General features: G+C 37.6%; 1 protein-coding gene across 2 annotated transcripts in view; it reads right to left on the bottom strand.

Annotated features, from left to right (window-relative positions):
* Positions 1-692: 692 nt before the first annotated feature.
* Positions 693-25,860, bottom strand: part of LOC128024041 (voltage-dependent R-type calcium channel subunit alpha-1E-like) — an 86,618-nt gene continuing 61,450 nt past the window's right edge. The window contains exons 26-44 of one of the 2 annotated variants that reach the window (XM_052610689.1): positions 25,093-25,230; positions 18,178-18,379; positions 17,796-17,960; positions 17,527-17,637; positions 16,210-16,290; positions 15,174-15,293; positions 12,902-12,967; positions 12,435-12,526; positions 10,924-11,098; positions 9,954-10,081; positions 7,416-7,512; positions 7,155-7,260; positions 6,819-6,926; positions 5,337-5,437; positions 5,066-5,112; positions 4,729-4,828; positions 4,416-4,506; positions 3,399-3,538; positions 693-2,192 (exon numbers count right to left, since the gene is read on the bottom strand). In XM_052610689.1, the coding sequence (XP_052466649.1) occupies positions 1,638-2,192; positions 3,399-3,538; positions 4,416-4,506; positions 4,729-4,828; positions 5,066-5,112; positions 5,337-5,437; positions 6,819-6,926; positions 7,155-7,260; positions 7,416-7,512; positions 9,954-10,081; positions 10,924-11,098; positions 12,435-12,526; positions 12,902-12,967; positions 15,174-15,293; positions 16,210-16,290; positions 17,527-17,637; positions 17,796-17,960; positions 18,178-18,379; positions 25,093-25,230 (2,623 nt within the window). In that variant the 3' untranslated portion in view covers positions 693-1,637. The remainder of the gene's footprint in view (positions 2,193-3,398; positions 3,539-4,415; positions 4,507-4,728; positions 4,829-5,065; positions 5,113-5,336; positions 5,438-6,818; positions 6,927-7,154; positions 7,261-7,415; positions 7,513-9,953; positions 10,082-10,923; positions 11,099-12,434; positions 12,527-12,901; positions 12,968-15,173; positions 15,294-16,209; positions 16,291-17,526; positions 17,638-17,795; positions 17,961-18,177; positions 18,380-25,092; positions 25,231-25,860) is intronic. The other variant, XM_052610691.1, reaches the window with a different exon arrangement.

The raw sequence follows: 25,860 nt of genomic DNA, 5'->3' as shown, positions 1-25,860 counted from the left end.
TTTGAATCAATTTCTTCTTGTTAACTCAAAGATGTGGTTTAGGACTGCATTTAAACTACCACATGACCTTGTTCTTTGTCAGAAAACAGTAGGTACATGGTAGGTGTGAGAAAACACAAGCAGTCTGGATTCAGACGGCAATAAAGTCACAGACAAACCTCTATAAATGTTGAAAATCAGTCAATTAGGTGTGACAGCTCTGCATCTACATCAGCTCTATTGCCTTGCATTTCTCGTACAGCTCTGGGTTGGCAAGCTGAGAAAAATAGCTGTGTGATGCCATGCTATTACATACCACTTGTTAAGCGATCGGATCCAGTGTGTTATTGGTAGCATGAGTTAAATGCTGTACAGTCAGCAGGAGCTCTGGTATTCCCTCTGTATTCTCACTGTCAGTGCATTGGGTTTTGAACCTTGGATCAACACTTTGACATCTGCTAGATTTTTGCACCTGGCATTATATTTTTATTTTTATTTTCACACTCCATCATTACATCGTATCAGTATTAATTTTATTGATTGCATGTATCCACATCAATGCATCATTCCACATTTATTAAATATAACATTTAAGTCAATGGGCCATTTTTGCATTATACTTTTGATTTTGATTAAAATCATTTTTTTTAAATTTACATTTTTAATCTATCTTTTTTTTTTTACCAAGAAACAAAAACAGCAGAAAACTAAACCAGGGTAAAAAGACAATATTTTATTCATTTAAACAAAGTTATCAGGATGTTTATCCATTCAAATTCAGTAACAAAAATCCAAATTCCAAGTAGCCTTTGAAAGAAAGATGAAATTACATAATTTCAAAGAAGAAATCTTTAATTTTTAAAAACACTTCCTGAATTGATTGTGACATCAAGTTTGATTGTGATACCTTTGTCAGAATTTACGTTTGTAAACCCCTTTACAAGACATTCATCTAAACTAAATTTAAACATTTAATAATTAAAGCCTCAGCTGTAAAATCTTTTTTTCTTTGTGACGAGTGGCGCAGGAGTCGCTCATTTCCAAATCACTCCGCCGGCCTCGCTCCGTTCCCACGGCTCTCGGCCCCGCCCCACTTATCACATTCTTCTTTTCAGTTTTAGCAGTAGTTTATGGAAACATAGAAAAGTTGTTTTTTACTGGTTCCTTAGTTAAATTTAGTACTTTAAATAGTTTTATAAGCGGAAACAAGGGAAGTCAAGTTGCATTTAGTTACAATGACCTAATCAGTTTAGAAATTGGACTTCAAATAAAGTATCTGCATTATTAGTGAATTTCAATAATGTGGCAGAGATGAATTAGAAACAAATGGTAGAATTGGTAGAAAAATACATGAAACTTAAGAAACTGAGAGAGAGAGAAAAAAAAAAGATTGAGCACTTTAAGCCATCATCTCACTATCCCCAACTGGAAATAGAGCAATTAATACCTGAATTGGGCCTCGAATGTATGAGCTGCTTTCCAAACTCACTATCTGATGACAAATTGAAATAATAAAGTCTTTCACTTGCTCATTTCATTGAACATCTAATTTGTATATCTATAAAACACCTCTTGAATATAGTGAAGTTCAGCATCTGACTCAGTGTACTCCTTGAAATCTACATTTGTCCTGTTATGTCTCTGTTCTACTGACTGATCTAGTATTTATCATCATCTGCATCACTGAGGGCTTCACCGCCAGCGAGAGATACGCTCTGTGCCAGTCTCTTCCGGAAGTGTCCGTTGGGCACCTGCCAGCCTTTTCGTGACCTCGTGCGCATCGAGGCGCTGACCGTGTTGGCGCGGCCAAGACTGGTGGCCACCGCTGCCTCAAAGGTAAGAGTTTCCATAGGAGCGGCAGAATCAGGGCTGTGCTCTTCCTCTTGTAGGGCGAGGAAGGACTCGGAAGGATAGCGGCGTGCGGGCGAACCCAGATATTCATCCACTTCAAAATGGGTACTTTCCTGCTGTCCCGCTTCCTGATCTTCAGCACCGTCGTCCCATAATGCAGTACTACAGCACGCTATCATCTGCTGGACGGTTGCATCATCATCGTCGTCATCATCAGCGTGTGATGAAGGTTGCGTGTGGCACACTAGGGGTGAGTAAGAGATGTGAGGCCGTGAGCAGGTGGAGGTCTGGGACAGGCGACGCTTGCCACTCGGGGTGCTGGACTCTGAGGTGGAGGGAACAGGGCTTTCTGAGCTGTTACCCTGCAGAGAAATCAGATTTCAAGTATTTAGGACGACAATCCAATTAATGTCATATTTAAACTTAAAGCTGATATAAAATGCAATTTCAAGTTGTCCTTACTCTTTGTAGTGTTACAAGCTGTTCGTGCAAAGATAAGACCCTAAAGTTACAAAGACTAAAGTTTTAAAGCTAAAGAGACATTCTTTATAAAAGTTGAGACTCGTCCACACCCTAGTTTCTAGTAGCATGGGTGCCAGCCTGAACCCCGTCCACAACATTTTTTGGACGGGAAGTTCGGTCTGGACTCGATCCATTGAGGTGTAATTATGCTCGGCTCCCAGAAGGCTGAGCCAATCAAATTGCCAGGGCGGGCTTTAATCGATGATGGACAGGCTATCTGCGGTTACATAACCACCCACGTCATCAAAGAGCACTTGAGTACTCTTTCCTCGTCTTTCCATTTTTTTTAAAGTTAGTCAAGTCGTGTGGCAACCGTGTAATAAAGTTGAGACAGGGACGACAAATGCGATAATATTTATTTTCATTATTGTCGAGATATAATCCTAGACAGAGATCTTGTTCGTATATACATGCACATTTTTGTGTTTCTCTCAAAAATGTTTTTCATGCTTGTAAGTACTCCGCGAATTTTTAAATTCCTTTTACAACAGCGGCAAAGATCGTTTACACTCATCACTTTCCTACTTCTTCCAGTTCCAGCGTGCGTGCGTGCAGTTGAACTCTGTTGACAACTATGCGTCGCTCAACATACGTCTCTTACTGCGTTGCTCTGATTGGTTGTAGGTCTATCCAATTGAGTGCAGAGGGTTTTTTTTACTGGTTCGGTTAAGACACGCCCCATAATTCAAGTGCAATGGAGCAGTATCAGACTCACATTCTGCCTAGAATATGAGTATGACGAAGTCAGGCTAAGTTTCTAGTATTCTTGTGAGTAATTCCAGGTTGCTATCCTTGATCTTCATCAAGGTATAACAAGGTCCTTCACGTGGACATCTCAGACAGTGGTTCTCAAACCTGTCCTGGAGACCCCCAACCGCTGCATATTTTGTGTGTCTCCATCATTTAACACACCTGATTCAACTCTGTGTGTGGCCTATGAGGGAGAAATACTAAAGGTGTGCTGGTTGGGGGTCAGGTTTGATAAACACTGATCTAAGGTATGGTGAAGCTGCGAGAGATCATGTGAAAGAAACGTGTTTGTTTACCTGTCTGGTGACCCCATGCATGCCCTCCTCACTTAGAGAGCGGGAACGGGATTTTGAGTTATCAGGTGAAAGTAAAGACCGTTGTTCTTTTAGTCGTCCTCGCACCTTTTCCATGTACTGTGTCTGGTCTGAGTGGGACACTGTAAATTGTGAAATAGATGTTATACATCACATAGTCAACATACAGTAGGATAACTACAGCACTCAATGAGATTTAGCTATTAACAAGGGATTTCATATCTTTATACTGCATGTATTCTCATAGAAGGATATGACTACAGAACTGTTCAAGCCAAGCAGAGCAAAGGGTATGTTCTTGAGCTATATGTGTATTGTAATTGTGAGAGAAGGGTTAAATTGTATTTTTTTCCAATGTGACTTTCAGAACTTTCTCCTAGTCCTCTAGAGCAAAGGTTCCCAACATTTTTCAACTCGTGGCCCACACAACCAAACAACTAGGTTTGCGCGGCCCACTGCAACAAAATTAAATGACCCCGCTATCGTTGGGTTAATACCTTAGTACTCAGAAGCTTGATTGTTAACTGTCTTTATTGAATGAACTGGCAATGAACAGAACATAACTCGGGCACCACTTGGCACAACTGCTGTTGTTCTGTAGCATATGCATATCTAAGATAAATTGGCGTTTTATTCTTAAACCAGCAAGCCAGCTTGAATAATGGAGGCATGTTACAGTTTAATATTTATTTTTTGTTATTTAATTAAATGGAATGATGTTATTATGTTATGACTCAGACATTTTTACATATTTGAACAATATTATTATTTCTTTTGATAGTAATCGGCGGCCCATCTGCAATACCATCGCGACCCACTAGGGGGCCGCGGACCACAGGTTGAAAACCACTGCTCTAGAGTGTTTGACGTACGTGCATTCATTTTATCAGCTCTTGTCTCTTGCAGAGTGACTCATTGGAAAAGCGTTGGCTGGTGTATTTTTGTATTCCAGAGTTGTGCGGTGTCTTTTCACTTTACAAGTAAAATGCAGTAACAAACCTGCAGCTTTGTAGCTCTTGTGTCTGGTTCTGAATGCATGTTCAGGTGGGCGATCATCCCCCCACATGCCATTCAACCCTGATTCATCAACCTGTGCATCACATTAGATACAGTCAGCCTATAACTCATCCTTCTTTAGTTTACTTTTGACTATTTGTAATGCTATATAATTCAGAATATCTATTCCAAGACAATTATTTGTTTTCACAACTTTAATTGCTAACCCCCTGATAACATACCAATGTGTTAAATAACCCAGAAACCAGGTGAGAAGAATTTATTTAACCCATCAGCTATTTAGTTTTTTTGGTACCTGAGAGACGTCTTCACTGCTGTCTGTACGGTGGGATATGGGCTGCAATAACAGCTCTTGTGGTGATATTGGGCTTAAAGCCACAAACCCTCCACTTGTCCTAAAGCACAGAACCACATCTTTAATACATACACAGTACTGTGAGTGAAACACTATGCAGTATACATAACAATATAGTTTATAACATGTTTTTATGCTATTAAGCAGCAATGATAAAGCATACATTTGTACTGTGGCATATACTCACAAAATCAAGCATGCATTGGAGTATATATTGATACAGTTCATTTACATGTTGTTTTAAACATGACACTTCTTTGAAGACAATGAAACTTACAACGCTGATCCAGCACTGTGAGATATCAGGGGCAGGGTGGGAGTTCTCTGTACAATGGAAAATAAAAGAAAAAAAAACATTATACATATATACAGTATAGGAAAATGACAACTTTATACTGTAGTATACACACACTATGCAAAACATAACACTAAAATATGTTTGGAGATAGATTAATCAAAAACTGAACTTATGAACCTTCCCCCAAAAAAGCATGAAACGACAAGAACAAATTTGTCTTAATGTGGACCTGGAGAAAATAAAAGCTTACCTGTGCCTCAATCTGTTGCCTCAACTTCTTGGCTTTGCTCTGCTTAAAGTAATCCATGATCATCATAGAAGCATAGATCTTTCCAACGGTCATGTCTGTGTCTGAAGATACACACACGCACAATCATTATGAACATACAACAGATTAATTTACAAGATGATGCAAAAAAAAAAAAAAAAAAAAAAAAAAAAAAATCAGATTGCAATGCTTTTGTATTTCCAAAAGAAACTTTGCATTTGCTTGTAAAACTTTAGAAGGAAATACTGTAAGGTGTATTGCAATGCTTTTGTGAGTGAATGCAGTTTCTCCAGAGAACACAGATATTTTTAAAGAGAATGTTTCTTGGGTTTGCAATACTTTTGCAAGGAAAATGTAAATAATTAAAATAATTGTTTCCTCCCATCTCATGTTTTTTTTTTTTTTTGATCCACATTTCCCATTAGGGGATCTCTAAATTGAGACTCTGAACCACAAAACCAGTCATAAGTAGAGCGGGTATATTTGTAGAAATAGCTAAAAAATACATTGTATGGGTCAAAATGATCAAATAATATCAAAATAAAGGATAAAGTAAAGATCATGTTCCAAAAATATATTTTGTAAATTTCCTAGAGTAAATATATCAGAACTCTATTATCATTAGTAATATGCATTGCCAAGGACTTCATCTGGACAACTTTAAAGGCGATTTTCTTCATTTTTATTTATATATATTTTTTCTTAAACAGTTGTATCTCGGCCAAATATTGTCCTATCCTAACAAACTATCCTACAAAAAAATAAACCATACATCAATGGAAGGCTTATTTATTCAGCTTTAAGGTGTAGTTAGGTTTTGGTGTGGGGGATATCTTATTTTGGCAACCCTTAGTACCAACTGAGCATTGTTTAAACACTACTGTCTGAGTATTGACAATGTCCATCCCTTTATGACCACAGTGTGCAGTCTTGTGATGGCTAGTCTTGTGAAAGGTAGTCCAAGATCAGGGTAGTCCAAACCCAGTCCTGGATGGCCACTCTCCCGCTGAGTTTAGCTCCAACTTGCCTCAGCACACCTGTCTGAAAGTTTCCAGTTTGCCCAGTAAGACCTTGATTAGCTGGTGTAACCCCTCTCACCCGGGTCCTCTCTGACGCTCCTCGCACTCGCTCCGAGCGGGGCTCGAACCCGGGTCTTCCGGCATGGGAGGCGGACGCACTAACAAGGAGGCTAAATGGCTACAGTCACTAGCGTCTGTCGCTAGTGCGTCTCTTGAGATCGGGGAGTGAGGTTTACCTGCACAGCACTACTCGCTGGCCTCCGTTACACTGGTTTATCTTGGTTTTATTGGGGTTGCACCTAAACTTTGCAGGACAGCAGCCCCCAAGGAACAGGACTGGACACCCCTGTCCAAGATGGAATTATATTATGGCTATAATCTTACATTCTCTCCTCCTGAACTGCCGAGGGACCTATTACTGTTTTCCATTGCATCTGAGTCTCACCTTTGTTTATGGGTACCAGCATATCCAGTGTCTTTTGGGACAGGTTTGGCCAGATGACACTTATCTCCTTCTGCAATTCAATGTCCAACTGTATCCGGTCCTCGCCCCCTGATAGGAAACATGCAACCTCAAATAAGAGACTGATATAGTAGACTAAAAAACTAAAGAACATGCATGCATTGCATCCTGATAAAAGTGGATGTTTTTCTGAGTTATATTACAATAATAAGTAAATAATTGTTTATTAATTATTTATTATATTAAAAGTGTAAGTAAATTATGCTATATTTCTCATTGTACTACTATTCTTTTAAAGTATAGATTTACAATTCTGACCTCTAGCGATTTTTATCTCCAGTGCAGTGCGGATCAGAGACATCAGTGTGGAGGTGAACTGAACCGTCATGTCCTCATCCACTGGCATATTCATCAGCACCAGTCTCTGCCAATAGCAGCACAGCATGGTTGCAAATATTAATGATATAAAATGTTCATGTTATAAAAGCATTATAGGTTATAACGATTTTGAAATATGCATTCTTACATAAGATGCAACTATCAAACAGTGAAAAATTTGCTGAGATAAAACTTTTCTACCTTGTAGGCAATTTTGGCAGGACACTTCTTTCCCAATCCAAGAGGTGGAGACATGTGGGTTAGCATCTCATACATGGCAGTGTAGTGAATACGGCCACTGGAGGGGGGCAAAGGTATTTAATTATTTGTGATTTTCGTAGATAAGAATTAATGCTACTTTGCATACCACACTTCTGAGGAAATGGTGTCAAAACGTTCTTTCTCTCTACAGAACAAACATTGTTTCCTCCAAACTTCTGAATGTACATAGAACAAAAGTAAATTCAAAATGTTACAGAAAGGTGTTTATTCATTTATCCAGAATGAAAGTGACTTTCCTTATGATTAAGTCAATGAGTCATTCATTCAAAATATTTTCTCAAAAACATTAATTCATTCAGGAACAGAACACCACAATTGTTCCAACTCTTCTTCTGTATACTGTAGTTACTTTCCTGCAGATATCTGTTTCAACCTGCACCAACACCTGCCTGTTATTTTCAATATATGGATCAATATTTCAATATATGGACCAATATGGATAGTAGCTCTCCAGAGGTTTCAAAGTGTGACTAGGGGAACTGGAAAAATTCTTCTGTGTGGAAGGAGACACATTTGCGGTAGTGGGCAGGAGTGGGAACAAATTTGAAAGTTGCAGTACAAAAAAATACCCTTAAAAAAAAAAAAAAAAACATCCCATACAGACTTCTGGTTGACTGATTGGTTTCAAGTTTTTTCTTTGTTGCTTGGCCCACTGGCTAGGAGAAAAGCTATTCTTGCACTGCATGCTGAAATCTGTCTCCCTAAATTTGGCTTTATCCTTTACGTTCTTGATGCCAAAAAGTTATTCAATTCCACCTGCTGAATAAAACAACAACTGGATGCTACATATGAAGTTTAATGAGGTTATGCAAATTAATATGATAATTATGAAAATGAAATATGAGAGGTATGTTTACAGAAACATTAATGTTTATATACACAATTAAAATGAATAGTGTTAAAAAAACTTTTCACCAAAGCACTTCACACACTGTGCATTATACAATTATACAAAATACTGTACATAGTATCCAAAATATTTAAGTATACCAAATAATTTTTCTACCCTATCCCTGCATTACAACCTTTCACCAAAAATCTCACAGAATCCAAACCACTCAATAAACCCCCATCAGAGCACTTTCCCTGTAGCTTCAGGACCTGATTAACTAATTAACTCAATTAGATTTAATTTTTTTCATTTAGTTATATATTTTTATTTGTTGAATATTACATTTAGGTTAAAAATTATTTACATTTAATGGTAATTATATATATATATATATATATATATATATATATATATATATATATATATATATATATATATATATATATATACAACAATAATGGTAACAGGACTATAAATAGCTGATGTTAAAGCCACTACTCTACCACACTGATGTTCACACATACTACAGTTACAAGGAAATTATCTGAATTCCTTGTAAATGTAATTATACATGTAATTGGCTATTTAATTAGACTAGGAATTTTTCATTAGCGTAGTTAATATCAGATCAGCTGACAGACGAGGCTACTCAACATGTTACTACTCAAAGTGTTGATTCTAAATACAGATGTATGCATTTACCTTTCAAAATAGCCTAGCATAGTACCGTTTTTGGTTTAGGACGGCCTGATTATCATTTGGGGTGTTCACATTTACACATTATGTCAGCCCGAGAACGCTTGAGGTGCTCGTTTGTTATTTGTTCCAGCTGGTAGTTTAGATTTCCATCAGCAGTACAGTCATATAGAGATCAGTGGCTATAGTTGGTAACAGTAGGATGTTAGGGTAGGCATGGATAAACCCACCTTTCTTTGAACAATGGAGGCCCTGTCTTCCTTTTCATCTGACATGACATCATCCTTCCCTTGAAAGCCTGTAAACAGAAGGATGTGGCCTTCAGCTTTACTTACGAGGGACACCTATTTTCGCTCACACTCATCCACTGACTTCTAAACACTACACTAATTTTAATCTCAATCCCAGCCTTAGACAATGCAAAGATAACCGCCATAACCAAAGATCGTCTTCCGATGGCCTAGAAGAATTTTAAATATCGCAAATCTGATGTGCACTGATTGTCATTTGAAGCCAGTCTAATTGAAAAGCACATATCAAGTCCTGAATCCAATCCTGGACAGTTTTTGTTTTGGCAGCGCAATGCAATCCAAGACCCCGTCAAAAAAAAAAAAAAAAAAAGCAATTTCACCACCACAAAACTGAAAACATCCATCTGTGTCTGACGCAGTAAGCATTGACCCAAATGTTCTGCCCAGAATCTTTCCATATCAGTAAATACATATACTAACATATAACCTTGGGTTAAACCACTGAATTGAGTTGCATCTGTATAAATGAATAAAGCAAATGAAATAAAAAGGAAACATGATTGTTGATGTCAATGAGCAGCATTTAGTGAAGTGTATACATGTATATGACAGTAAGAACAGTAACAATCATTATAATTTGCATTATAATAGGTACAGTAGGCGATCTGTTGCACTTACCATGCAGCTCGGTCATATTCCCCCCAGATGCGCACAAACTCATCCAGATGGTGAGGTCCAAGAATGGACGAGTCTCGTGTCAAATACTCAAAGTTGTCCATTATCACAGCCACAAACAGATTCAGCATCTTAGGAAAAATAAAGTGTCAAAATTCTTGATTTAGAACAAGTGCACACATTTCATGAATGTAATAATATTTAAAATAAGTATTGTTTTTTTATTTGGCTATGATTTAATCTTAAATAATAAATGTACATATGTGTAAAGGAGTGTGGGTTAAGATGTTTCAGTGTCTCCCCGTCAATCTGGCTAAATGTGCATTATTTTCATTGTGCAAACATATATTTAGAAAGGACTGAAATGTAATGGAGAGATGCACGTGAGAAACATTTAATATCCACATGCATAAACAAAGGAACTATTACATGGCTTCTGCAGGTAAATTTAAGAGTTTCTAAAGACCTTTTTAAAACCAAGTACTGACAATTTAAGGAACACAACTGTATTAGCATTAACTTCTGACTATTACTTAATTAATTTCACAAAAAAAGCATAATGCTCTTAACCACTAGAATATGGAAATAACTTCTACAGCACCTTCTGATCTCTCTGTGGGGGTGTGCATTTAAATGTTATGTAACATTTAATGCCGTGACTTTATGAATTTGAAAACTTTCTCCTCTGATTTAAGACATTTTAAAGATCTTATTTTGTGAAACGGGAAATTAAGACTTTTAAAGGCCTTTTTCAGATCTGCAGAACACTTATACCTGTTTAGCTTTTGAACTGATCTAGTTCAAGCTTTAAACTTGGCGTTGTTGACAAAGAATATTGTTGGCTTTTATGATGAAATGCTTTCTTATTTCAGCTGACAGCAGACATCTCAAAATATAACTGTTTGTATTTGTTGTATCCCTATAATTTATTCACACTGAACTGTGAGTGAAAAGAATGTTGATAGATTCTTACCAAAAATGAGCAGAAAAAGATAAATGAGACAAAATAAAAAAAGGCAAAGTCAGTGCCACAGCCCCCTTCATGATCTGGAGAGGTGAAAGGTGGTGGTATTGAAGGGTCCCGTTCACACTCCTTTCCCCCGAGACACGAGAGCATGATCTCCTGCCACGACTCTCCTGTGGCACTTCTGCAAGACATACAATAATATATCTACCCAGGAATGAGTCACCAAACACCTCTCAATTACAGGAACAGTTGAACCAAAAAGTCTTTATTTTCTGACCCTTGTATTGTTCTAAAGCCGTAGTTATTTTTCAATTGGAACATACAAGAAGAATGTTTTAATCTTCTAGCGCCTTTTATTCTATACACAAATACCTCATAGAGACCATGGCTGTCATAGGCAAAATCCTAAAAATGGACAAAACATATTGTAAAAATACCACATAATAATCACAATAATGATGTTGGAAAGGAGCTATATAAATAAATTTTTTTTTATATATTTTATTATTATAATTATTAAAATGGTAAGTGTAAATTTAAGTGTAAATTCATGTCCTAGTCACATTTTCTTGGTTAAAATTGTACATTTGCAATGTAATCAATATTCTATTTATTAGTTAAGTATGGATCTGATCATGTTAGTGATTTTAAAGCAGTTTACATTACAAATTAAACAATATTTTTTATCTGAAACTTATGTTCAGCTATTCTTTTTAATAGTTAAAATAGTTTAATTTTCACCAAGCTGATTACTCACTAAAATTCCCACAAGTCTTATTTTGACAAAGTGGTTATATATAGTGTGTGAGTTGTTTACTCTTTTATTATTATTATTATTATTATTTTATTTTAATTAGTCTTCCCATTTATGGTATTATATTGTTATGCAATTAGACTGATTTGCAAATGCGCCTGAACACAAGGAGGGATTGATCACATGAACCAATCAAAGCCAGTCATATCATGTGACTTCCCCCATTCATTCTCAGTTACCTTATTACATTACATTATTCATTTAGCTGACACTTTTATCCAAAGCGGCTTACAATTGCTATATATGCCAGAGCAACTAGGGGTCTTGCTCAGGGTCACATTGGTGTCTCACAGTGGATTCGAACCCTGGTCTCTCACACCAAAGCCATGTGTCTTATGGCTTAATGGGCTAAGGGGAGGTAAGAGAAACTCCTGTTGTAACTTTACCTGCTGGTGTCACTGTATATATATGTATGTATGTATATATATGAATAGAAAATAAAGAAAGAACAAAGTATTGTAGAAACATAAGAATTAGTAAATGATGACATAATTTTCATTTTGGGCTGAACTTAAAATAATTATTAACCTTACAACTTTTATCTTATATTCGGGCTTCACAATATTTGCCAAGCTATACGTTTCACTAAACTATATATTTCATTAACTATCAACAGAAGAAAGAATACTGGTCTAATTTTACTAAAAATAATGAAAGCAAATAACAGTAAAATCTATTTTCTCTAAGTATTTGGTGATCTTACCTAAAGAGCAGCATCAAGGCACCAAAGAAAGTCTTGAAATTGTTGTGTTGATTAATGTGGCTTTCATCATTCAGTTTAATATTTCCAAATACCTAAAGAATAAGAGATGACAGATTTTTAGAATCAAATATATTGTCTACACTATAGAAAGTATTTCCTATCACTAGTCAAAAATGCCAGAGTTAAAGGTTTTTGATTCATCTAAATTCCTGCACATTTCATCTAAATGTGTGCCCTCATAAGATTTTGGGAAAGAAAAAACACTGAAAAAAGTTGGTTAAGAACATCTCTAATCTTTAAAACATAACACAACAAACAGATAATTTATAAAGACAGAGTTGCCAAAATACAAGTACATTCTGATGTTTGGGGAAGAATACAACCAATGCCATCAAATTATAAAGTTCACAGGAAAAGTTACAGCATTTTGATAACTGCCATATGTAATGCTATGGAAAAAAACTTACTTGCATGCCAATAATGGCATAAATGAAGAAAAGCATGGCAATTAGGAGGCAAACATATGGAAGGGCCTGAAACAAGAAAAGAGTGATTTTTTAATTTATTATTTGCCTTTCATTTCCTTTTTTAATTTTACGTTTTTATTTATTTAAATTGTACTTTTTCAAACTGAGCAAAATGTCTCAAGGTTACTTATGTAACCCTTGTTCCCAGAGGGAACGAGACGCTGCATTGAACGCCTTTCAGCGTGACTATGCTCTGAATCGTGTGTGTAATCAGACCAATGGATTGGTACGATGTCAAGGACTGTGACCAGGAAATTATAAAAGTAAGTGAGGTGGAGACAGCGGCAGCTTCTGGAAAATGAGGCAAGTGCTTGCAGGGATGACCAAAGTATGGCAGGAGAAACAGCGTTTTGTTCGCTCTGGGAACTAGGGTTACATATGTTACCTTGAGATGTTCCCCTTCAGGAACTTGAGCTGCCCACGCTGCCAGAAGCCTGTGTTATACTTTCTGCTTTGGCAATCCGGACGCATACATGGACAGCGCGGACGCAGACTACTTGTATACTACCGAAAACGTATGCTGATTGTCCGCTCTGCAACAAACATGTGAACAAACAATTGCTCAGAATTATTGTACATCTGGCTGTTTTATATTGTTTTATTGATGGATTGTACAGGTTTGAGTAGCAATGGGCTTTTTCACACAGCCTGTGAATGTGCAATGATGCTTTTGAAGCCTAAGGACTTTGCATACTTCTCCGCACTGTCACAAAAAATGGGAGGCACGTGGTTGTCCGCTCAGAGCCTCAGCAAACACTCTCCAATGACAATCACTCTACAGACCGCAGTCAGGTTGGCCACTCATGACCACACCCCAAACGGTGAGGGATGCATCTGACGTTAATGTTATGCAACGGCAAGGAACTCCCAACACCTCCCCCATGACAAGAACCAAGGTTTCCTCCACATGTCTAAGGCACGAAAGCACCACTGCATGACCTTAATCATGCGAAGTGGATTTCCTCTTGAGGAAAAACGCCTTGGTCTTGAGCCACCACTCTAGGGGTCTCATGTACAGCAGGCCAAAAGATATCACGTTGGATGCAGCTGCTATCAAACCCAGCAATTTTTGTAAATGCTTGACATCGAAACCGGCCTAGCCCTCTTTGACTCTTGGGACTGCAGTGAGGATCGTCACGATCTGAGCAGGAGACAGCTGTGCCTGCATCTTGATCGAATCCCACACCACACCCAGATAAGTGGTCCCCTGTAATGGAGGAAGTACACTTTTCTTTGCATTTAGTCTTAACCCCAACTCTTTTATATGGCCGAGAATGACAGGCCCCAACCTGACCTGCTGCCTTGTACCCTTTGCCCACCAGCGCTGATGAAGTGCAAAATGGCTTGGTGGGCAGTGTCTGGGCTTTAAGAGACGATGCCACACCAGGAGACAGATAACCCGCAAGTCCCGTGACATGGCTGTAATCAATAAGAGAGGGACTAAAGTGGCGGGCCGAATATGGTTTTGACAATGATCTTGACACCTCAGTGTGGAGATCGGGGAAAAACTGCAAGCCCCGGCATGGAGGTGGTGGCTTAGACCTCCAAAAAATGCTCATCTATCTTTCTATTTGAGGATTCTGCCACCTTCTTGGTGGACCTTTCGAGATTTATCTTGGCCACTGCGAGAGGCACTCACAGTGTGTACAGTCAGCCGCAGTCAGAGAGCTGATTTGGCGTGCTTCGCTCCCAGACAAACAACACAAAGACTGTTTGTATCGCTACCGTGATTTTAACATTGCTTTTTTATAGGGATGCACGATATTGGATTTTGGCCGATATTCGATATGCCGATATTTTCAAAATAATTTTGGCTGATGCCGATATCGATATATATACAAATTTTTCGCCTGATATATTTAAACTTTAATTTTACTAAAGAGAAATCCATGTATCTCTTCTGTACTGATTCTACCATAAATTTATTATTTTACAAATGTAGACAGACATTCACATCTGAAAAACAGGTCAATTATTTCACTTGGAGAATATCGGTTTGGTTCATCGGCAGAAATATTCATATCGGCCGATACCGATGATGGTCATTTTAAGCTTTTATCGGCCGATACCGATGTTGTGCCGATATTATCGTGCATCCCTACTTTTTTACTTTTCTAGACATGGAAATCACAATTTTAAAAGTCAGTTTATTTTTTCATGACAACACAAACCCTGAGGAACATTGGTGCAATTAGAAAAAATATAATTTTACCTTGAAAGACTGAACAAATGTCCACAGCAGAATCCGTATTGTGTAGCCTTGTCTCAGTAGTTTAATAAGTCTAGCTGCCCGGAAAAGCTTCAGGAAACTCATATTGATGGTGTTCACAGACTAAATAGAGAGAGTGAAGAAACTGTTTACTTGTAGTAAAGACTCCTTGATAGACAATTTAAACATTAGTTTTAAGGATTGTTAGAAATAATTTTACTGGAATTTTTTACTAGTAAAAACATTACTAGTAAAAATAGTAAAAAAGAAGGAAGGCAAAAGAAAACAAATGATATAAGTGGTCTAGAAACCCCAACACTGATTCAACCCCATACACTTCTGATCCAAACTCAAGATCACTGCAGATTAAATATGACACTGTGGTATAATGAGCACACCGCACCCTAAAGAGAGCAGCCCGAAAAATGGAGCGCAGCTGGAGGAAAACAAACCTAGAGGTATTTCGTACTGTTTAGTGGGAAAGTAACCTATCCTACAGAAAAGCATTAAAAACTGCTAGATCTAATTACTTTTCATCTCTTTTAGATGAAAACCAACATAAACTCAGGTATTTATTCAATACAATGGCTAAATTAACAAAAAAATAAAGCATCAACAAGTGTTGACATTTCCCAACATCACAGCAGTAATGACTTTACTTCTAAAATGGATACTATTAAAGATAAAATTGTAACCATGCAGATGTCAGCTACAGTATCGCATCAGAATATCTTCTTCTGACTAATATTAATTCCTCATTGTAATAAGGATATGTCTCCAAAACCTTAAAACTTGCTGTTATTAAGCCTCTCATCAAAAAAACACATCTTGACCCCAAAAAAGTAGTTAATTACAGACCGATCTCGAATCTCTCTTTTCTGTCCAATATACTAGAAAAGGTAGTATCCTCGCAGTATGGAGTGCCTCAAGGCTCAGTACTAGGGCCGTTACTCTTCACGCTTTACATGTTACTCTTGGGAGATATCATCAGGAAACACTGTGTTAGCTTTCAAGACCACTGCAGATAAAATATGCCTACCTGTAAATCTACCACAATTTCAGAAATGCTGCCCAGCACAGTGATGAAATCAAAGATGTTCCATGTATCACGGAAGTAGTTCTGTGAGATGAGACCAGTGTGACAATGAAAATGTAAAACAAGTAAATCAATTCAGGTACATTAAAAATGTTTTCTTCTTTGAATGATCCTTAATAAAGGGATTGTCCACTGAAAAAATATAATTTACTCACCCTTAGGCCATACAAGATGGAGTTTTTCTTTCTTTAGCAGATCAGTAAAAAAGCTTTTTAGCTGAAATTGTGATTTTTGGTTATTCATAAAATGCAAGTCAATGGCTACTGTCACTTTGAGAGTCAAAAAAGCACATACAAGCAAGACAAAGTTAATACGTGTGTCTCCTGGTGATATAGTGAGGTCTTATGAAGTGAAACAATCAGTCTGTGCAAGAAACTGAACATTATATACAACATTATTATCACTTGTAATATTTGAGGCCAACCGTCCGGAGTGATGTCCAGTTGACGAACGAATCATTCTTTCGATCCATGAACCAGTTCATCAAACTGGACTGAATCTTCTGAATCAGTTTGTGGTTCGAGCAGCACAGATCCACAAGTTACTCAATCAGAACTCACTTTCAGACGCCTGACAATCAATCCAACTAGAAATGAGACGAAATAGCGCTGTATCTGATCCCGTGAAGAATGAACTGATTCAGTGCTCCAGTTCCACCAACAGTCACTGGACTGAGTTTATCTTGGACCAAAGACTGATGTGCGTATGCGTCAACACAGCACTTGAATGTGTAGATGGACATTTTTATGGTTTCTCAATGTTAAAAGGTGAATTAAGACTAGTTTATTCACTATTTTCTTTAGACATGTAAAACATCCACAACATTATTCGGGGATTCGCTAATATATTTTTTTACATGTGACATTACTACGTGATTACATAAATTAAGTGTTGAATCATTTATTTGAACCAGTTAATTGAAGACAGTCCAAATGAATCACTTTGCTGAAAATAATCAGATTTCCAAATTTGCTCTGGATTACAAGTAATAATAATGTTGTAAATAATGTTCAGTTTCTTGCACAAACCGTTCATTTCTCTTCGTGAGACCTCAATATATAGTCAAAAGCTACAGATATTAATTTTGTTACTTTACAAATGACAGTAGCCTTTGACTTGCATTTTATGAATCTCCAAGGATCACAGTTTCATCTAAAATATTCTTTACCATCCTACTGAAGAAAAAAAGTAACCTGTATCTTGGATGGCCTGAGGATGAGTAAATTAACAGCAACATTTAATTTTTCTCATTAAACTCACCACGAACCCAAAGGCGAAAATCTTTAAGATGCATTCCAGAGAGAAGAGCACAGTGAAGGCAGTGTTGAGGTGCTTTAGGACGATGTCGTAGGCAGCTGGAGCCGAGTGGTACTGAAAAGTGTTACGATAATCAATAACACATGCTGTATGCACCTCAAAATATCTAGTTTATGCTATTTCCATGAAAACCAAGACAAAATATAAAGCTTCACTTTTTCAAATTTACAGAATGCGTTCAAAGCTGGAATATTTTATATTGAAAGTTATACCTTCATCATGAGCACTACTGTGTTGAGTGCAATCATGACTAGAACCGTGTACTCGAAAGATGGTGACACCACAAAGTGCCACAATCGGTACTGGAGGGTCTGCCTGTTCTGTGGCATGTATCTTGTCAGGGGTTTTGCACTGATAACAAAATCAATGCATGCCCGCTGGAAGAGTGAGATACGAAAGCAGCGAAGGAACATGCAGGTTAGTACTGCTGATTAGAAACCTGTATTATTTAATCATGCTTAGATCAGAGTCTAACTCATAATAATGACGTTAATATCAATAAATGATTTAATACAACCTAGCTATGTGGGGAAATATGAAAAAGCTTTGTGTTATCCACTATGCTGGATACTGGAGTCGTACATGTATATTCACCTCATTTTTCTCCAAGTTGCACTCCTCCATCATTTTGTCTCCCTGCTCCTGGAAGGTGATGATGATGAGAGCAACAAAGATGTTGACAAAAAAGAAAGGGAAAACCACAAAGTATATGACATAGAAAATGGACATCTCCATTCGGTTTCCTCTGCTTGGGCCATGGTTTTCTTCAGTCACATCCACTGAGTGTTGGAGAACTCTGTAGAAAACATAATGAATACATCCAATAAATTCAACAAACTATTTATGTAATTTTTTTACCAATTATTTACAGCTGCATAGACTGAATAAGTTGTTTGTTTTATCAAAACATGACTCAATTGTCTTAAACAATCCCGTGGGTGTTTTTGGGGTTCTCAGAAGTGGAAGTCATCATAGTTTGAGTAAATTTCTATAGTGGTCACCAGAAACATTTCTATGTATTTCTATGATAATACTGAGAGACTGATTACTGTATTTTCCAGACTATAAGTCACACTTTTTTTTCATTGTTTAGCTGGCCCTGCGGCTTATAGTCAGGTGCGACTTATTTATCAAAATTAATTTGACATGAACCGAGAGAAATGAACTAAGAGACATGAACCAAGAGAAAACATTACCGTGTCCAGCTGCTAGAGGGCGCTCTATGCTGCTCAGTGCTCCTGTAGCCTAACTCTGAACACACAAAGCGCCCTCTCATGGCTGTAGACTGTAATGTTTTCTCTTGTTTCTTGGTTCTAAATAAATGCGACTTATAGTCCAGTGCGACTTATATATGTTTTTTCCTCATCATGACGAATTTTTGGACTGATGCGACTTATACTCAGGTGCGACTTATAGTCCGAAAAATACGGTAAAAGAGAAAGATGTCAAATTTCCCATCGTCTACGGTCACACTCTTTCTTTAAACGAATGCCAAGGTAATATAATTAAGAGTACAGTTTTACAAATGTACATTTCATTTTTTAATGAAAACGTTTATATTGTTAATTACTATGGAAACACATCATCACAATCTGTGAAAAGAGTCCATTTTCAGTATGTAACATCTGCAGCATGAAATCTCTTCTTGTTTCTTCACAGATATGCTCCTCAGCCCACACTCGATTCAGCAATGACAGTCCACATTGTTTTTTCTGCCTTTTCAACCACTGATTCTTGGCATCAACTATTGAACAAACATCTCTCTACACGGATCCCAACTCAACATTAGTCTCAGCAGTAACACTATAACATAAGAACCACAACAAACAGAGATGGCTCGCCAATTCTGGGTCTAAACTGATGTTTTCTTAAAAGATGACTGTACTCCAGAAGTGAATTGTGAACTCCTGACACAAAGTCTCCAGGCAGCCCTTATAATCTGAAAACAAGTTGGCTGGCTGATCATAGGAACGCGTCTTTGAAAAACTGCTAATAATTACCAGAACTGGAGAAAATTGTTGTAACAAGATAAGATCTGTTATGAAATCTGCTCAAAGGTGGGACCTACCGAACTTATTAAGTATGTTATTGGATGCAATTAGAGGCATCACAGCTTTCATAACTGCATGACCTTGAAGAAATGTTTTATATGGAGTTTAATCTTTCTGAGCTATAACAGTGCCTATACAATTAGCTTGCCTGAGAACTATAGTTCTCTATTACCCTCATCCTAATACTTAATACTTATGATGAGTATAAAGTTGAATTAGAAAGTAGAAAGAAAAGACATTTGTTGCATTTCTATTTCTTTAAAGGGTGTAAAAGTAAAAAGCTTCTTCAGTCCACTGGAGTTGGCTCTTCCTTCCTCAGCTTTTTCCTGGGTTGGCTTCCACACAGTTTTTGAGGTAGTTTGTTCCAAGAATCTTGGAGAAGGTGCCATAGTTCTTCCATGGATGAACCCCAGACTGACTGAAGATGGTGAGATCAGATCTCTGCGTGGGCAACACAATCTGTTGTGGGACTCCTTGTTCATACAAAAATTTCACTGCATTAAAACAATGTTTGCAAAAGAGGAAGAAACAATGGCACACTAAAAGAAAACATGAATAACTGTCTTAAAACATTTTTTTTACGTCACGTAAGACTTTTGCTTAATTCTTGTATGTTTCAAGGTTTCCGGTTACTTCCGAGTGATTTTGGTCATTTACACTGCCAAAAGCTTTCACAATGTGACATCTATTGTGCTCGCCGAGAAGCCCAGCTCTTTCATGTTTGACATTTGCCAACATTTCTGGCACTCTGGATACGATTTGCATTTCCACACTAGTTTGATTTCTCCGGAATCAAAGCCCAGTGATTCATTCTCCTGGCATTCAGTCCGCTGATGTTGGATAGTTTAATGAGCACTGAAGCCTTGTTAACATATTGATTTATTTAAAATGAATGAACACTGTCTAATTTAACTATGGTTGTTTTATTCTGTTCACCATTATGTCTTTAAACAGGCACTTACGCACAGAGAAAGGCATTATCTATACGAACTTGAGTCCATTAGCAACCAAAAAAACTAAGTATTCATCTCTACAACTCTTATTTTCCAGAGGATGTTTAGGCAACCTGTCTGACACCAAAATGTAGACAGCTAAATCTACACTGACACATATTTCCTTGGCAGATGTGATTCAAATACTTGAGAAGGCAGCAGAAGAGCCTGCCATCAAAAACCCAGCGCTGAAGAGACTCTGAAAGTCTCTATCCTTCTCAGATCTCAGAGCAATATTGGGAGCTGACTGAAGATACATCACATGTTGCCAAGTGCACCAATATACAGCAAGCAACATCCAGGCCTTTGTATAGAGTGCATTAGTATCGTTCCATTTTTTTTCAATGGAGCTTGTTCTGGAAGTATTTTTCCAGTTTACTTTTTCCTATAGGGATTTTGCTAGAGTTATAAGCCATAAATCAAACCAATCAGCAACAAGAAGAATCACAACATTTCAAACTTTGATTTGAAGCAAATCTGATAAAAAGACAAAGATATCAGACTGTGTTTATATATATATATATATATATATATATATATATATATATATATATATATATATATATATATATATATATTTTTTTTTTTTTTTTAAGGTTTTTGAGAGCATAGTGGGTGGAGCTAAATATTTAGTTTGGTGGGATTGGCTGGCCTTGGCTCTCTGATTGGTGGAATTTTCCTTACAGCATCACCTTACAGGTAATGTAGTTTTTCACTAGGGATTCCACTGTCAAGTACCAATATTTAAAACATGAGTTAAAATAATACGAACTGACTGCTTCAACAAAACATATACCATCCAATAACAACCTCCAACATCAAAGTAGGTCTATAGTTTAAAGCTTAGAAGTTAGCATTAGAATTCAGTTTTCCTGTGTAGAAAATTAATGCCATTTTTACTTGCAGAACCTGACTGTGGAGCTCTGTAATCCTACAGTACTTCACTAAGTCAGTGGTGAGTGTGACCGGATATATTAACATGTTTATGGACTGTCTCTATGGAGCCAAAAGAGTCTCAATAAAGATAAATGCACACACTACATTCACATATGCACACACAGGATTCATACATGCACACACATGATTCATAAATACACACACAGGATACACAAATGCGCACAAAATTTACAAATGCACACACAAAATTTAAAAAGCACAGAAGATTCACAAATGCATACATAATTCAGAAATGCACACAAAATTCAGAAATACACACACAATTCAGAAATGCAAACAACATTTACAAATGCACTCAAGATTCACAAATGCACAGGACAAGATTCAGAAATGTATTTCTGTTGAACACACACATATATCTTGATTTACAAACTGCTTGCGGTCTGTGAACTTCACTGAATTTGTGTTTGAATTTTGAGACTCCTCTGACTTGGCTCGACCATAGACTGTAAAAAAATATGGACGTAGTCTCCGTGATGTCACCCATAGACTCCTCATTAGCGGTTTTGAAACCTAAAGTGTGTAGAGCGGACCGTCGCCCATCTTGGCAGCGCATCACCACGTGACTCTCCCGGATAATCGAAAATTGGCAAAAAGGCGGGAGCTGATGGCTGAAGCCACGCCAACCTAGTGCGAAGGCATTGTCAGCAGCGGCAATCCACCTGTCACTCAAGTGGCCACGCCCTTAATTATGCAGAACTTTAAGGCTTAATATAATTTAAATGGATGAGTTTTAAAAAAAATTCACCCCCCTCACAGTTGTCATGAAGGGCAAAATTAGCAATATAGACCAAAATCATTTTTTGAACCAGGCTGTAAACATGTTTTTTTCTGCTGTAAAGTTGGCCATTTTAACATGGGGAGTCTATGGGACTGACTCCCTTTTGCAGCCAGCCTCAAGCGGCCTGTCGATGAATTGCAGTTTTAGTCACTTCCTTATTGGCCTCACGAGAGAGAGCGGGAGGTTGCCGCCATAGACAGTAAAAGAAATGGACACAGCAACCCCATTGGAACTCAATTGAGACAAGTGAAGCCCATTTTTAGCGTTTTTTAGCACTTCCGTTTCTGACGCGCAGACTCAAACGAAGCTTGACGATGTCAGCAACCTGTCTGACAGATGTAAATCTTCTAAGTGGCTGTGCGTGCAAACTGCCATCGTTAATCTTGCAGAGACGGCGAGCTTGAGCGGGGAGTTCTTTGGCGTGAGTGAGCAGGAGTAAGTATTCTGATTAATTATTTTGTATAGTATTTTAAAATGTAACGCCAGTACGCCATATTAAGTTAATTGCCTGCAAGCTTCTCCTCCTGTCTGTATGGTAATGCGACAGAGAGACAAGTGGTTATGACGCAATCGTTAGCCTATTTTTTACAAAAACTGTTTATACGGGGCCATAATGTAACATAGAAGGTAATGGAGCCCTTCGAGCTGCACAGAGTGGAGACATTCATCCGCCATTAAAGCAAGTAACAGTGAGTACAGCAGTGGTAATGTGTGTGAATAGAGTATTAGCAATGTAAGCGCAGTTAGCAGCAACCACGCTTGCTGATGCTAACTGGCTAAAAGCTAATAGCGGACCCGGGAGATCAAAATAAAACTAGTGATAGCGAGGCGCTCTGATTGTTTTTGTTGTAGAATACAATAGAGGATATATTCACACGTTATATAAACGGAAACGATGATGTATAAAATTGATTTTTAAGTTAACAATAGTCAATGAAAAGAATATAGTGACGGAGCTCAAACGCAGTACAGCCGTCAACAACAAACAGGACAATGGACAAACGGAGTCTTTAAACGCCTCAGATGTAAAGTTATTCGCTGTCAAAGTGACGCCAAAATGAATGGGAGTCAATGGGAATGCTAACGCAAGTGAAGTTCTGCTAAAAGATGGCAGCCCCCACCCGACTTCAACTTCCGGTCGAGAACCTTGCCCCCTGGTTGCCGCTCGGGCTCGACACACAAATGCTTTTTTTAAAAACAGGGAATTATCAGCAACCAATCAGATATCTCCCTTCTTTTAGCCAATCACAAGAACGCACTCCACGTGGGGGATTGTTTACTTATAAGCCAATCACATGAACCCGTTCACACAGCATGATATGCCTGTGGTGCAGCATATTATAGCCTACTTATTTATGCAATTGTAATTTTTTTTTTTTTTTACAAAATATAAATTTAAAAATGTCTCAATAAATATAGCCCAGTGACTGCAGAAAGAAAGTTAACCATGGATTCATAAATTTGCAATAGGCAATTATTTCATTTTATTGAAATATTTTGATGAAAGTAAAAAAAAGTGGACACCTTTTTGAATATTTAAATATATCTAAATATTATTTTGGATGCAATATAGAAGTCACATTAATTACAATATTCGGTCCCTACATGAAGAGAGAGTCAGTGGTCCGCTGTGAGAGGAAAGTGACTCTCCGGCTGTGCAAAGTGGGTCTCCAGCTGCGTGAGGAAAGTGAGTCGTTCGCTTAGGAAAGTGAGTTGATTGCTTTGTGACTCGTGAGGAAAGTGAATCGTTCGATGAGGAAAGTGAATCGTTCGCTGGGGAAAGTGAGTCGTTCGATGCGTGACTCGTGAGGAAAGTGAATCGTTCGCTGAGGAAAGTGAGTCGTTCGATGCGTGACTCGTGAGGAAAGTGAGTCGTTTGCTGCGTGACTCGTGAGGAAAGTGAATCGTTCGATGAGGAAAGTGAGTCATTCGCTGCGAGAGGAAAGTGACTCTCTGGCTGCGGAAAGTGAGTCTCCTGCTGCGCAAAGTGGGTGTCCGCCTGCGCAAAATGAGTCACCAGCTGCGTGAGGTAAGTGAGTCGTTCGCTGAGGAAAGTGAGTCGTTCGCTGCTTGAGGAAAGTGAATCGTTCACTGAGGAAAGTGGATCGTTCGTTGGCTGATTAGCTTATAAGTAAACAATCCCCCACGCGGGGTGCATTCTTGTGATTGGCTAAAACAAGGGAGATATCTGATTGGTTGCAGATCATTCCCTGTTTAAAAAAATGCATTTGTGTGTAGAGCCAAGTCAGGGGAGTCTCAAAATTCACACACAAATGCAGTGAAGTTCACAGACCGCAAGCAGTTTTCTAAATCAAGATATATGTGTTTGTGCATCAGAAATACATTTCTGAATCTTGTCCTGTGCATTTGTGAATCTTGAGTGCATTTGTAAATGTTGTTTGCATTTCTGAATTGTGTGTGTATTTCTGAATTTTGTGTGCATTTCTGAATTTTGTATGCATTTGTGAATCTTCTGTGCTTTTTAAATTTTGTGTGTGTATTTGTGAATTTTGTGTGCATTTGTGTATCCTGTGTGTGCATGTAGGAATCCTATGTGTGCATATGTGAATGTAGTGTGTGCATTTATCATTATTGACACTCTTTTGGCTCCATATGTCTCTAAACCATCAAACAATTTCAGCTTAATAGCAAGAAAAACAAAGGTACTAATTTTAAAATGTAATCAAATATCAACAGTCTGGTGCAGTATATAAATGAATGGACATACTGTGGCCAGCCCTCTCCTGTGGACACAGTGAAGAGCGTCAGAAGAGCACAGAGGACATTATCATAGTTAAACTCGTGTCTCCTCCACTCCCTCTTCTTCACCTCCTTCCTGTCCCTGTCATAGTCGATGTAGTAGCCTCTACACAACACAAAACAATTCAAACGATGACAAACACACAAAACATTCATGAAAGGATACTCATCATTGTACAGAAGTCTACACAGTGCACAGAGGTGGACAGAGTCTCCAAATACTTTTCAAGTAAAAAGTTATATATTTATTCAACTAAAAGTAAAAGTAGCAAGCTAAATAGTAACTTAAGTAAGAGTAAAATGTATAATTATAATAATATTTCTTATGTTTGAATATTCAAAGTATTTCACATGAACAAAACCTGAAGGTGGCACTTCAATCTTGAACTGCACTGATGTAGGAACATTTCTTTTTTTCCCAATAAATTAGCAAGTTTAAACTGAGAGCCTTGAAACATAAGCTAAGAATATCTATTCATGGCTGAAACAGTGAGAAAATGAGTGAAAATGTTACATAATCTTAATAGTTACTTTAGTAAGAGTAATGAAATCCAATGAAAAAAAAAAAAATGACCCATGTAGTTACTTCAGATCATATATCTTACAATAGCATGCTATTATCGAGACCGATCAGATTTAATTGATTCAAACACAGAGGACCCTTATGAAACAAAAATATATTGTAGTATATTGGAAAATATCATGTAATATATTAGGCATATATTCTTATATATAT

Source organism: Carassius gibelio, chromosome A2 (assembly GCF_023724105.1).
Source record: "Carassius gibelio isolate Cgi1373 ecotype wild population from Czech Republic chromosome A2, carGib1.2-hapl.c, whole genome shotgun sequence".
NCBI classification, from domain to species: Eukaryota; Metazoa; Chordata; class Actinopteri; order Cypriniformes; family Cyprinidae; genus Carassius; species Carassius gibelio.
This window is presented reverse-complemented; position numbering and strand designations above follow the sequence as displayed.